General features: G+C 29.5%; 1 protein-coding gene across 1 annotated transcript; it reads left to right on the top strand.

Annotated features, from left to right (window-relative positions):
• The first annotated feature begins 3,376 nt into the window (after positions 1–3,376).
• On the top strand, positions 3,377–4,490 carry LOC102600928 (RING-H2 finger protein ATL78-like). Its single transcript, XM_006351041.2, has one exon. The coding sequence runs from the start codon at positions 3,463–3,465 to the stop codon at positions 4,108–4,110; it is 648 nt and encodes a 215-aa protein (XP_006351103.1). The 5' UTR covers positions 3,377–3,462; the 3' UTR covers positions 4,111–4,490.
• The last annotated feature ends 9,116 nt before the right edge of the window (positions 4,491–13,606 follow it).

Genomic DNA, 13,606 nt, shown 5'->3' with positions numbered 1-13,606 from the left:
TATATAAACCGCATTAGGCAAGTGTAGTGCGACGAGCTCAGAAGGTGTTGGCAGGGGGTTGGGATCTTTTATCTCCCTAAATATTACATGATGCACCAACTCAACCAACTTTACGAGTATGTAATGGTCACTTTGAAAGGGTGCCTCTTTAAGATCAATATTTAAATTAACTGAAAATGAAATTTATTGTGAGTGATTGGTTAAGTAACATCCTAAAATTTGATATCAATTAACTATATACCTTTTTGATCTTATCTAACTTACTTTAGATAATTAAAATTAAGAAATCAATTAACCAAGATATGTTTGCTTGTCATGGATTTTTCATATGGACATTATATTCGAGGCTAATTAATATTTAAGGTTCTATCTTCTTAATTCATATTAATGAGTTTGACTCCATGAGGAACTAAGCAAAAGATTATTGAATTAGTCTATTTCTTGCTTGTACTATTTTTGAAGTATTTTGATTCTAGTAACTTGATAAAAGATGAAACAAAAGCCACTTTCTAATCCCACCAAAGTTAAAAGAAAATAATTAATAAGACTTACATCTAGTGAATTCATACTCAAAATCCTCTTCTCAATTTTATAATTATTTTTAAAAATTACGATAAATAGTTTAAGACGAAGAGCGCATAGCATTACTTGAAAAAAAAGAATTTGAAAAAAAGTCAGAAGGGTCCCAGCTATGTCATGGTCCTCACCTTATTATAATGCCTTTGCACTTGTAAATAGTTCAATCATTGTCTATATGCACTAATTAAGTAGTAAAGTTCCATTGCCACTTCTATTTGGCTCCACACCTAGGATGCAGAAGGGGTGTGGGCGGCTATGAATATCATGATCGATCATTATTATCGATAAATCATCGGCTATGAATAGTTCCTTGTAAGTTTGATTCCGCACCTCTTGCTTCATTTATTATATTACTGAGCTTTACATTTCAAATATTCATCAATCATTATTATCAGCTATGAATAGTTCCTCATAAATTTGATTCCGCACCTCTTGCTTCATTTATTGTATTAGTGAGCTTTACCCTCCAAATATTCTGCTTTGTAATTATTCTCTAGAACTATATGGTACACAAATAATTCTTTTTGTTATTATCCTCTAGAACTTGCTGGTACATTTACAAGTACCTCATTTTTCAATGTTAAATAAATATCTATAATATTTTTTTTTCAACCAAAATAACAATAATTCTAATTAAAGTATCGTTCTAGTTGACAAACATATAATTCTTATCCACACCTAGAAAAAGATTTTTTCAGAAAAAGTGAGAAAACTTATCCATACCAATTGCCCCTTTACATTAATCAAGAGACGGTATATTATTTGAACATTATATCATATCACTATCAATCATCCTTTATATTTTTCTAGAGTGGATATATTCTTTTAAGCTCCAATTCTAGAGCTTTTTTGCAAATCTTCTTATCCTTTTCTACAATTTTTTGTAATTGTCCTTTTATTTCCACTATCAACACATTAGCAAGTGAATATACGCGTGCAAATCAGAATTTAAATTTTATAAATTTTGAAGTTACTGAATTTTAAATTAATAATGTGCAAATATGTAACGGTTTCAATCTTAAAACATGTATAAAATTTGAATCAAATTTAGAAAAAGAGGCATTTACCTATTACTGAGATGGTGTGATTTGATTCTTTTTATTTATTTTTTATTTATTCATTTCTCTCAGTCTTACGAGGAGAAAAAACACATGATTCGAGAAGAAAAAAATCTACACTTTTTGAAGGTGAAGTTTGGAAATAGAACAATTCCTTCTGTCGTGTATCCTCGATTAATGCAACCTCAGATGCTATGCTTCAATTCTCGATTCTAGTATTAAGCGAAAGGTTATGCCTAGAGATTTTGTATTACGGGTCAATCCTACTCTACTAGCGCTAATAGGCAGCATATGGGAAGAAGCGCTACACCTAGAAATCAACAACACAACAATTGAAACTCTAGCTCCGGCCCTGTATCTTTTCTATTGATAAAATCTATGTACTAGATTTCATTCTTTTATCTTTTTTTAAAGTGAGATAATAATATCAACATAGGCATAGTACTTTACAAGTGTACTCTTGTCCATAAGTGGATAGGGTACTTTATGAGAAACAAAAAAGTACAATAACAAATAAATAGTAAAAGCGAAGAATCTCAGTAGATGAATCGATTGATTGTCTGAATTTCCACTTGATTAGTAATATGATACGGTTTCCACACTATTATCCTCTCTATTTCCCTTCAACAATTGTAACTAAGAAGAATGGTTCAATTTTTCTACAACATGTTGTTGCTTTTCTCATTAATGATAACTACAATCAGATTATGATATTGACAACCTTTGTTTTCTCTATTTGTGTCTTCAAACAAAATTACAGCCAATCATAGTATATAATTAAGGAAAATGATTAGTACTTTAATTTAATACATAAATTGATACTCATACTTTACGGCTAATTAAAGATATATAGTCTGCACATATTATTGCAATCAAAATATCATTATGTAGACACAAGATAACATTTGATCCAACAGGAGAGTAATCACTCAAGATTACTTAAACATAAAATATTGAAAATAATAGTCACCGTTCATAATAATATTTCACTATAATAATTACATATATATTTTATCAACATCGATCTTTCATGTTGTTCCATATTATATTATCTCTATAATAACATTTCGCTATATCAATGAAAAAAATATCAAACAAAGGTTTAACTTTCTTAATTTACTCAATTTTTACTTTTTCCGTTCTACAAATATAATTGTCATGTTTCACTTCTCGAGTGTCAGTTTGATTATTAAATGGTCATATTCACGTGGCAGCCTAGTCGGCAGTCGGCAATGGAAATGGGGTCCGGTTCTTGAGTGGACAAACCATTATCTTTTTACAAAATCAAAGTGCCTTAGTGGAGTATCCAAATTGAAAACGAAAAATAATTAAGACTTAAAACATATGTTAATTATCTTTAATGCTAATTAGAATCAAACCTATTTATAAAAAAAAAACACGCCTTAGAACTTTGAACTATTCATTAATCAAATAGCATAAAGTGAAATAATAGTATCCTACCATGTTTTTTGTTTTCCACTTGGTGTCTGGAGTCCGCATCGGAGTCCCGACTAAATTTGGATTTCGCATTGCATGACCTATTCAGGTGGGTGGTGCTTCCAACAAAATTTAACCTAAAGCTTGAACTCGAGATTTCTGATTAAGAATGAAACAGTCTCACCACTGCACTACAACCCAGGTCGGTAGTATTCTTCCATTATTACTAGTCAAAAAGTTGTTCTACACTTTTACACCTGTTACCCCTATAAAATTTGTAGTACTATATAATAAGCCCCACTCCAAGAAGGACTTCAATAATTCATCCAACAAGATCAACTAATTCAAAGAAAAAAACATTCAAAATTACCAAAAAAATAAAAAATTCATGGAGAACTTCCACTACTCAAGAAGATTACTCCGGGAAGCCACCATGTCGCCGCCACCGGAAGCCGGAATCCGCCACGATACAATGGATCATCCACCACTTGGTCATAGAGTCAACACAATTGATGCAAATGTTATTATGGTCTTGGCTGTACTTGTATGTGCCTTAATTTGCTCACTTGTGTTGAATTCCATCATAAAATGTGCATTTAAGTGTTCTAGCTTAATATTGGCTGATCCATCATCAAATCATACAAGTAACAACAACTCTTCTTCAACAAAATTAGTCAATAGAGGGATCAAGAAAAAAGCGCTCAAGACATTTCCGGTTATAACATACACTACTGAACTAAAACATCCAGGGCTCGACTCTGAATGTGTCATTTGCTTATCAGAGTTTGGAGTTGGAGATAAAATCAAGGTGCTACCTAAGTGCAACCATGGATTCCACGTTCGATGTATCGATAAATGGCTCAATTCACACACTTCTTGCCCTACTTGTAGGCACTCCCTCATTGAGACTTGTGAAAAAATTGTTAATGGTGGCAATTCTTCTAGTAATAATACTTCATCATCATCAGAGGCAGCAGTACAAGAAGTTATAGTAAGGATTGAACCTCTCCAACGTGAAGGTGTGATATCTAATTAATTTACAATCAAAATTTGGTTGAAAAAAATAGTAATATATTTGGATTTTCCTTAGAATATGTATCTTTAGTCATTGTGATCGGAATCTATTATAGATTTCTGACCACATTTTTTATATGGCCCTCTTATCTCTTCCTTCTCTGAGCTTTGGTTATGAAAGAAGGAACCGAGAAGAAGAATGTATCACACATACTCAATTAGGTTAGAAGCTTAGCGAACTAGCATGTAGTTTTCCAATGATTTATTAGTCTTGCAAGTGTATATACAAATTAAGGTTTATTTTCCTTAATTTCTTTATAATTAAGTTCAAAGTTAATGTATTTTCGTTTGAGAAAAGGGACAAATATATTTCTTCGATCTGTATTAAAGTTTAGTCTTAAATTAAAGTTTCATTTATTTCTTTTGAACCCTTAAGTAAGATAATTTTAAACACTTGATTTTCTAATTGATTTTGTATTTTATAAACATATACTACTTACAACAAATTAAATTAAGCGGGACCCGCTAATCAGTCTAACTTTGAAATGGAAAAAATATTTGGAATAATTGAAGATGGGTTGATAATTAGGAATAAAGTGTTGTCAATTTTATTTTATTTTTATAAAAGGAATAAAGTAGAATGGTAGATGTTGAATATTTTATTTTTGTAGTGGGATTCAAACCTTTCAACATTCCTGTTTTTTTTTAAAAAAAATCTAAGGATGGTATAGTTTAAATTCTTTAATCTTATACGTGATGGGACAGTCTACAACATGAAAAATAAAAATAAAAATCTTTAATTTGAGATGCGTTTATAATGGTTTATTTAAGGGTAGTGAACTTACTGAAATGTTTTCTAATAGAAATAAATAGTCTGTTTGGTCAAGTTTTTATGAGGTTAAAAGTGTTTATTTTAAAAAAAAAAAGAGGTGCTATTAGTGAAGTTTTTAGAAGAAAATAAACATTTTTATGAATAACAGGAATTATTTTTCAAAAGCTAAAAATGAAGTTTTTCCCGGAAAGCATTTTAAGAAAAATACACTTAAAAACATTTTTAAATAACTTGACCAAATATCAATTATTTTTTTAAAGTATTTTAAAATTTATTAATCAAATATAATTATTTCTTATCAAAAGTATTTTTTAAAATTTTTTTTATTTAAAATAAGTTAATTATAAAAATTTGATCAAACAGACTACGAGTATCAGACAAATTAAACAAATCAAACTAGGTACTTATATTATAATTATTACCTGCACATTTCAATGTCACAGAAAGTTGAGAACTATATATTACAGTCAAACTTTATTCATTGATTTAATATAATGAATCTGCCTAATTGTAAAAGGAAATTAAACTATATACGTTTCAAGATTTCAAGTTATGACTTTTAACTATTGGTGAACTCCAATCTGAAACCACTATACCCATTTACTTTGAAAGCGGTTCTAAATTAATAATTTGTACATATTTAATAAATTTTAGAAATAGATAAATAATTCTTACACTTTATTTGGACGATTGTTACGTATTGTTTTTAATACTCTATATGATATTGTATACATTGTATCATACTGTATTGTTTTGATGAATACAATGTTTGAATAGATTATGTAGCGTCCTCCATCGTTACATAATGTTACACATCCATAATTTAAATGATAAACCTATGAGAAAAGTAGGGTATAGAGTAGAGTTACTATGAAAAAGATTGGTTAAAATATGAAATGTGATTATTAAATAATAAATAAAGACAAAATGAGAAGAAAATATTAAGGTAACGATGCAGAGAGGCACCTTGATAGGGTTAGAAAAAAGGCAAGTGCCTTAGGCCCCAAAATTTGAGGGACCACATTTTTTTTTAAGCAATAATAGATAATAGATTTTTATTAGAAAAAAATATTGAGCAAGTACTATTTATAACAGATTATGCTTTATATATAAAATGAGAGAATTATTAGAAGACGTTTGGCACATCTGGAGTAATGATTAAATTGATTGATTATAGTATCAATTAAAAAAGAATTATTAAAAAAATAACAATTCTGCATCTCAAAGAGCTAAAAGAACAAAATCCGTAAGAAAATATATTACTTTATTTTTTAAAGTTTAAGGCCTCCCTTCGATTTTCGCTTTAAGTCACTAATATACTTGAGCCCCCCCGGCTACACGATCACACCAAATTGGTTATTATATAAAACGAATTTTTTTATCGTTATCTAACGATGAATTTAAACAATACGATACAATAGAGTTTAAGTTGCAATCAACATAAACATTATATTTAAACCAACAATATAACGGGTAACAACCATCCAAACAAGGTGTATATCAACCGTCACATAAAATAAATTTCTTCATCGTTACCTACCGATGAATTTAAACGATACAAAACAATAAAATTAAAGTTACAATTAAAATAAATATCATATTTAAACTAATAATATAATATAACGGTAACAACCATTGTATTAGTGGGTCCCAATCAGGAGAAGGTAAGATTGAAGCATTACTTGAGAAGATAATAAAGCACCCACCAAAGACTAGGAGGACCAAAATAATTGAAAAATCAAATAGACCACAAACTTAATTGTTTAAAACATTAAATGTGTTGCTATTATTATTTTCTCTTAGTGGCATACTTTTAATTTAAAAGAAAGTGAGAGATAAAGAAAAGACAATAATCCAATAGAAAGAACATGAAGATTTAAGAAAAAATCCATTTGGCTAGAAAATTTGGTCAGAATGATATTTTACCTATGTTATTTTATTTTTTTTGAATATTTTTACCCTTTTAACTTTAATACCCTTTAATTAATAAATGAAAAAAAGATCAGTTTATTTGAAAATAAAAAAGATATTATAGACTTTTAAAATTTCTGGCCAAATTTCTGACCATTTAGCATTACCCAAGATTTAAATAACTAAATTAAAGGAATACACTCTAAATGACTCATAATAAATGCAACAAATTTTGGGCCAAATTCAAGAAACTTGCTAAGCATGCACCCCTTAACAATCAATTAGTAGACTTTTTTGATAATTCATCGTTAAGTGAGATTAATGACAGATTAACGACGAATTTTACTATTTAACTATGAAATTTACCGTTCGCTAATTCATTTTTAAAAAATCAGTAGTAAAGAAAAGAGAAAGATATACATCAATAATTAGAGTGAAGATCATACCCTACAACACGCGCAAACAAATATACTTCCTTTGTTTGAGTTTGTTTAGTATATTCTGATTTGACACGAAATTTAAGAAAATAAAAGAAATTTTTTGAATTTTAAGATCTTAAATTAAAGATATGTTAAATATATCAATATGTTTTTTTAATTTTATGATCTTAAATATGTTAGATAAAGAGTTGTGCGCTAACAAAGAAAATATCATTTTTTTAAAGGGACTAAAAAAAATTAATAGATCAAATAAATTGAAACGAAGGTATCGAAGTATATAAGTATGAACTATGAAGGACAATCAATGTTGCAATATGTGGTGATAAGACAATTTCTTATCTCTAGCTCTAAAAAAGATAACCCTCAAGGGTGCATGAAAATGATAGGAACTGAGGAATTAATATATATCTATATATACATATATTGTGTTGGTGGTTTATTGATAAAGATAGAATAAATTCTTTTTCCCAACCCCACCAAAATTGAAAGAACATAATTAATAAGTTAATGAAGACTATATTTTATATATATATATATAGTGAAAAGGGTCCAACTATTTCACGCACTTGGAAGAGGATCACATTCATAAAGTTACATGTATTATTATATTTCAATCATTTTCAATATTTCTATTTTTTCATATTCGATGTTTGGAATTCGTATTGAAATTCTGATTAAATGTAAATTACACTATGTAAGCAATCCTAATAGCGCACCACAATCCATATTGGTAATCATTTTCAATATCACTATTCACTATGAAGTATAGTGCTACCGTCCGTTTACGAAAAATGTGAAATTAGCTATGAAATTAATTCATTAGCAATTTCTAACTAATTTGTTGTTAAAAATGTGTTTGCTTATAGATTTTTTAAATATATATATAATTCATCTCTTATTTACCATTAAGCATGAAATTTTTATTATTTAGCTGTAAAATTTTATCCGACTCTAATTCCTCGTTTTCTTTTCTTTGGTTCTACCGACCACCTCCATGTGCAATACCACTAAAGGATACATGTACCATGATATTTTGCACTATTCACACTAATTAGTGTCTTTCTTCCATTATTGTTAACTAATAAGTCAACTATGCCTTTTATTTTTCTGCGCGCTAATCTCTTTTTAATTCATTGAACGCGGTTTTTCTTGAAGTGGCAACATTGATTTATTTGGAACAACTAAAAAATACTATTTTTTTTGTTCATAATTTATTTTCCTGGTTTTAATTTGACACATAATTTAATAAAGTAAAGAAGATTTTGATCTTATGATCTTAAATTAAAGATATGTAGAAATTAGAATATTCTACAAAAATGTTTTTTTTAATCTTATGGTATTAAATATATCATATGAAAAGTTGAAATTAAAGAGTTCGTTGCTATAAAAGAAAAGGGACATTCCTTTTTGAACAAATTGAAAACGAAAGGAATATATGATCATTTCTTCTTCAAAAAGTTAGCTCAAGAAGTGAGATTGCTCAAGTCATATTAAAGAGACCACTCAATATTCCTAAAAAGGTCGATATATGAATCATCCAAGGAGCATTAGCATGACGTATTGTTCCTGTTTGAATTGTAACTCTTCAGGGGAGAAACCCCAGCTAGTACTTATTTTTTCTTTTATGGGTCTTATACGACGTTGGATGCAAAATATGTGTCTTTCATGCACAAATTTAACACTTAATATGATTATGTGATATGTATTCCTACCTTATTTGGTCGGGTGTAACTATATATATTCACTCAATGCAGATAAGTATTTACCGCTTTGGTGGATCAAAAGTTAAAAAAAAATGTCTGCATAACAAATGCGTCGCAATGGGTGGCAAATCATAAATCCGGACACCCATATTATAGCATTAATACAATGCAATAATCTATGGTGGATTAAGGATTAATTAGGGAATTTAACCATTTTTATGTCTTGTTTTGTTTCAACTTATCCATTAATCCATTATGGTTTGGAGATAAGTTAGTGAATAAAATTGCATATATATAAGTGGAGAATTGGAGGGTCTTATCTAAATTGCTAATATCTCAACCTAAGTACATTGATTTGTTTTTTTTGCAATCACTTATTTGCTTTGCATACAACTCGTCCTTTTGTTTTATGGGACCAATCTTATCATATTTTGAGCAACCAAAAAAAGGATAGCTAATTAATTAACTATCTTAATTAGTACAAATCTTAAAAAAGTTATAAGAGTTGAACTTAGAAGGATTACTGTTACCACTCTTTATCTTAAAAAAAATATTGTAGTACTTAACAAAGATTTATCTAGTATCTCAAAAAGATTATCTTGCTTTAATTACAAGCCACAAGAATAAATGAGTACTAAGCTTAATCTTGATTTTATAATTGATTTGGTGCCTTGTGATCATACAACTTAATTACAACAAATGGGGCCATTTGTTAATCTAATTAGTAATTCGATTGGGCCAAAGATTTTATTGGATAACAACTTTGTCTCCAAATCTAATGGGATTAGCTGTTGATTAGGAAGCATTAGAAAAAAAATATATATATATAATTAGAAAATGAGTAGTACTTAAAGCTAAAGAGGAAATTACAAATGGATTAATTTCATATGTGGTAATTCAACTTTACTTTATTGTACTAAAATAAAAGTAATTAAGTGGATGCCATGGAAAAGCCCAAAAGGTAACCAATGAAAAGGAAGCTATAGTTTTAAGTTTTTACTATACATAAATTTGAATCGAAAATGTCTAATTAATTGGAACACTCTATTAATAGTTCATGAGGTATTTTAGTCTAAGATTTTAAATGAAATTAGAGCTGTCAATATGAGTTGGCCCATCCCATCCGGACTAATCCATACATGCTTTGAAGTTTTACGGGTCAGGCCGGGCTAGCCCATTTTTGGTGTGGGTAAAAAATGGTCTGGTCAGCCCACAATTACGTAGGCTACGGGCTTTGCCGGGCCAACCCTCTTTTTTTAAAAGTATATTTTTTATTATTTTTTAAATTAAATTAAATTATAATTTAAAAATATTATCATAAATATCGACAAGACAATATTACATGGTGTTAGTGTTACTACTTGTTAATAAAATCCACAAATAAAATTATCTTTATAATAATTATTAAGTTTGATTTCAAGTAAAAGCATAAATAGCTAAATAGAAATATTAACCTAATTGTTTTCCAATTATCATAATAAAACACAAAAACTATGATAATATTCCATAGGTTACGACCTATGTAGCGATTCCCCATAAATTTTATAATTTTTTTATTTTATGTACATATTTTATAAACATAAGTTATATTTAAATTGTAATATTTCAAACTTTTAACAGATTTTGAGTTTAGACGGCCTCCTTCCGGGGGGGCCCGAGCCATCAGTGAGATACCACTCTGGAAGGGCTAGAATTCTAACCTTGTGTCAGGACCTACGGGGCCAAGGGACAGTCTCAGGTAGACAGTTTCTATGGGGCGTAGGCCTCCCAAAAGGTAACGGAGGCGTGCAAAGGTTTCCTCGGGCCGGACGGAGATTGGCCCTCGAGTGCAAAGGCAGAAGGGAGCTTGATTGCAAGACCCACCCGTCGAGCAGGGACGAAAGTCGGACAAAAATTTTATCTCTCTAAATAGAAATCAAAATTGAATTATAGGAAAGAAAGAATAAAAACAAAAAAAGAAAAAAGGAAGAAAAAAAAAAGACATCCCTCCTTTTTGCTTTTGCAATTAGATTCTTTTCTTTCTATTTTTATTTCTCTTGTTATTTTAATACTCTATTTTATTTTTATTTTTTAATTAATTTTTATTTATCCCACGGGCCGGCCCAATCCATATTTCTCAAGCCCCACAATCGGCAGGGCCAAGCTAAAAAACTCTTTTCTTAAATGGGCTCCAAAAATCGTAGCCCAGCCCTATCAAATCACGGGTTAGGTCAGACCGATCCTACGGGCCTAGCCCATATTAATGGCTTAGTCATAGCCTAGGGGTACTTGTACATTTTCCCATTAATAAACAACCAAATACATATAATTGATCCTATATACATATGAGAGTGGTCCTTTGTAAAATTTCAAACAACTTGAATTAGTTAATAGACAAGATAATTTAATTGCCTAACTTGAAGATTTGATCATGTACTAGGAATCTTGATCAATTCATATGAAACCACAAATAATTCAGAAAATGAGAAAAAAGGTGAATCATACGTATCAAAAGGTTAGATTATATATGATTTAATTACAATTTTCTATTTAGAAGACACAAGTAGTACTTTTTATATATCATTAGGTACAACTTTTCCTATTAATTATCAGTTCAATCTCAATCTACATAAATTTCTTATCAAATTTGTAGTACGTGCACATTTTTTTTAGAACTTGTGGTTTTAATAATCATGTAACATTTGTTTGGTTATAAAATTTCTTAACTTTGTGATTTTACATATCATAGCATTTGTGTGGCGATAAAGACTTCTTATTTAGGATATTGAATATATTATTTCCTTTGTCTCAGTTTATATAACATACTTTTCTTTTTAGTGAGTCCAAAAAAGAATGAGACATTTTTATATTCAGTACAGTTTTAACTTTAAAATGCTTATTTCACCCTTAATGTCATAAATAACATCTATGACTTATTTTAGACCACATATTTCAAAAATATTTCTTTCTTTCTTAAACTTTGTGTCGAGTCAACAAGTATCGTATAAAAAAATAGTGTCTTATACATGACTAGAAGTCTAGAACGTAGGGGTATATATAGAATTCTCAATCTATATATTAGAGGGAAATCAGTGTATGTATTGTTGATCATGATTCATGAACCGAGTACATGTTCCTATTTATAGAAAGGAATACAATAGAGTCCTAGGCTAATACAAGAGTCCTAACTATGCTAAACTTAGACTTAGAGCTGTACTCAAACTAAGCTAAAACTACATCGAAAATAAGTTTTAGCAACAATTAATTAGCGATAATAGTTTAATTATTACTATATATATATATATATATATATATATATATATATATTTAGAGGTAATTATCATTCTTTGTAAATGCCCCTAAAGCCTATAGCGATATTGTATCTAATGACATTTTCACTAATACCAGTAAAAGCTTTAGCACTCTATTAATAATTAATATGTATATTTATTGCTGCCAAAAAGTTATTTTTATTGTAGTGTAAGTTTTTTTTTTTCTCATACAACTACATTTTTTTTATTTTTTTTCTGACAAAAAATTATACAAGTTTTGCACAACAAAGTGGCATACTTTTTAACAAACTTCAACTGCGATTCTCAGTTTGACTATAGGTTTTCCTCTACAGACGATCTTCCTCAACAAATCCAGGTGTAAAGTATAAGTACAAGTAGTTGAATAATACTTCAATTACATAACAAATGAACCCACAACTAACTCTAACATCTAACATTTCTATGATTCTGATCTCTATTTTAACACTTCCCCCTCAAGTTAAAAAGAATAGAATAAATTTACCCTATGTGTGGCTTTGATACCTAGTATGCTCTTAAATCAAGAACTAAGGTGATATTTATTACGGGGAAAGAAAGAGTTATGCTATTGATCGGACCTTTTTTTCTCATTTTGTTTGAAGCGGGCCAAATAGAGAATGAAATGCATAAAAAAAATAGGGGAAGGAAGTCAGAGACTCCCTTTTTTTTGGTTTAAGGGTTGCTCGCCCTACCGAAGTATCAAAGGCTTTCGAGGCTTACACCTCTCTATTACAGGACCTAAAAACAGGCTTTTTGATAAGTTCACATACATTTATAACACCCACCCAAGCAGGGGCGGATGCAGCATATAATGAGGGTTCATCCGAAGCCCCTCGGCGAAAAATATTATTATTTATACATGGTTAAAATTATTTTTTAGGTATGTATAATAGATATTGAACCCCCTTCCACTAGTTCGTGTGTTTACTTCTCAGATTTTAAACCCCCTTATTAAAATTTCTGACTCCGCCACTGCACCAAGGGCAGGAAACTTCCTACTCCTTTCTTGGGCATTAGAGATGTCAATAACATTTTTTTGGGTCCCAAATAAAATTTGTGTACATGCCAATATGAACGTGGCAACCTAGTCAGCAATTGGCAATGGCGGTGGGGGCATTTCTTGAGTGGATATCCCATTACCTTAATTTGTGTAAATGCCAATATATGACCATTACTTTTCCTTATCATAAATAATCCATCTTTTTCTATAAGAGAATTCAATTTAATACTTCTAAATTCTATAAATGCATGGCTCCACTAATTGTTATAACAAACTCTTAACCTTTAGTGCTTACAAGTAAATCTAGTAAATTAAAATATAATATCCTTCTATTATTATAAG

Source organism: Solanum tuberosum, unplaced genomic scaffold, assembly GCF_000226075.1.
Source record: "Solanum tuberosum cultivar DM 1-3 516 R44 unplaced genomic scaffold, SolTub_3.0 scf00133, whole genome shotgun sequence".
In the NCBI taxonomy this organism is placed as follows: Eukaryota; Viridiplantae; Streptophyta; class Magnoliopsida; order Solanales; family Solanaceae; genus Solanum; species Solanum tuberosum.
The sequence above is the reverse complement of the archived record's forward strand: the minus strand, read 5'-3'. Positions and strand labels throughout refer to the sequence as shown.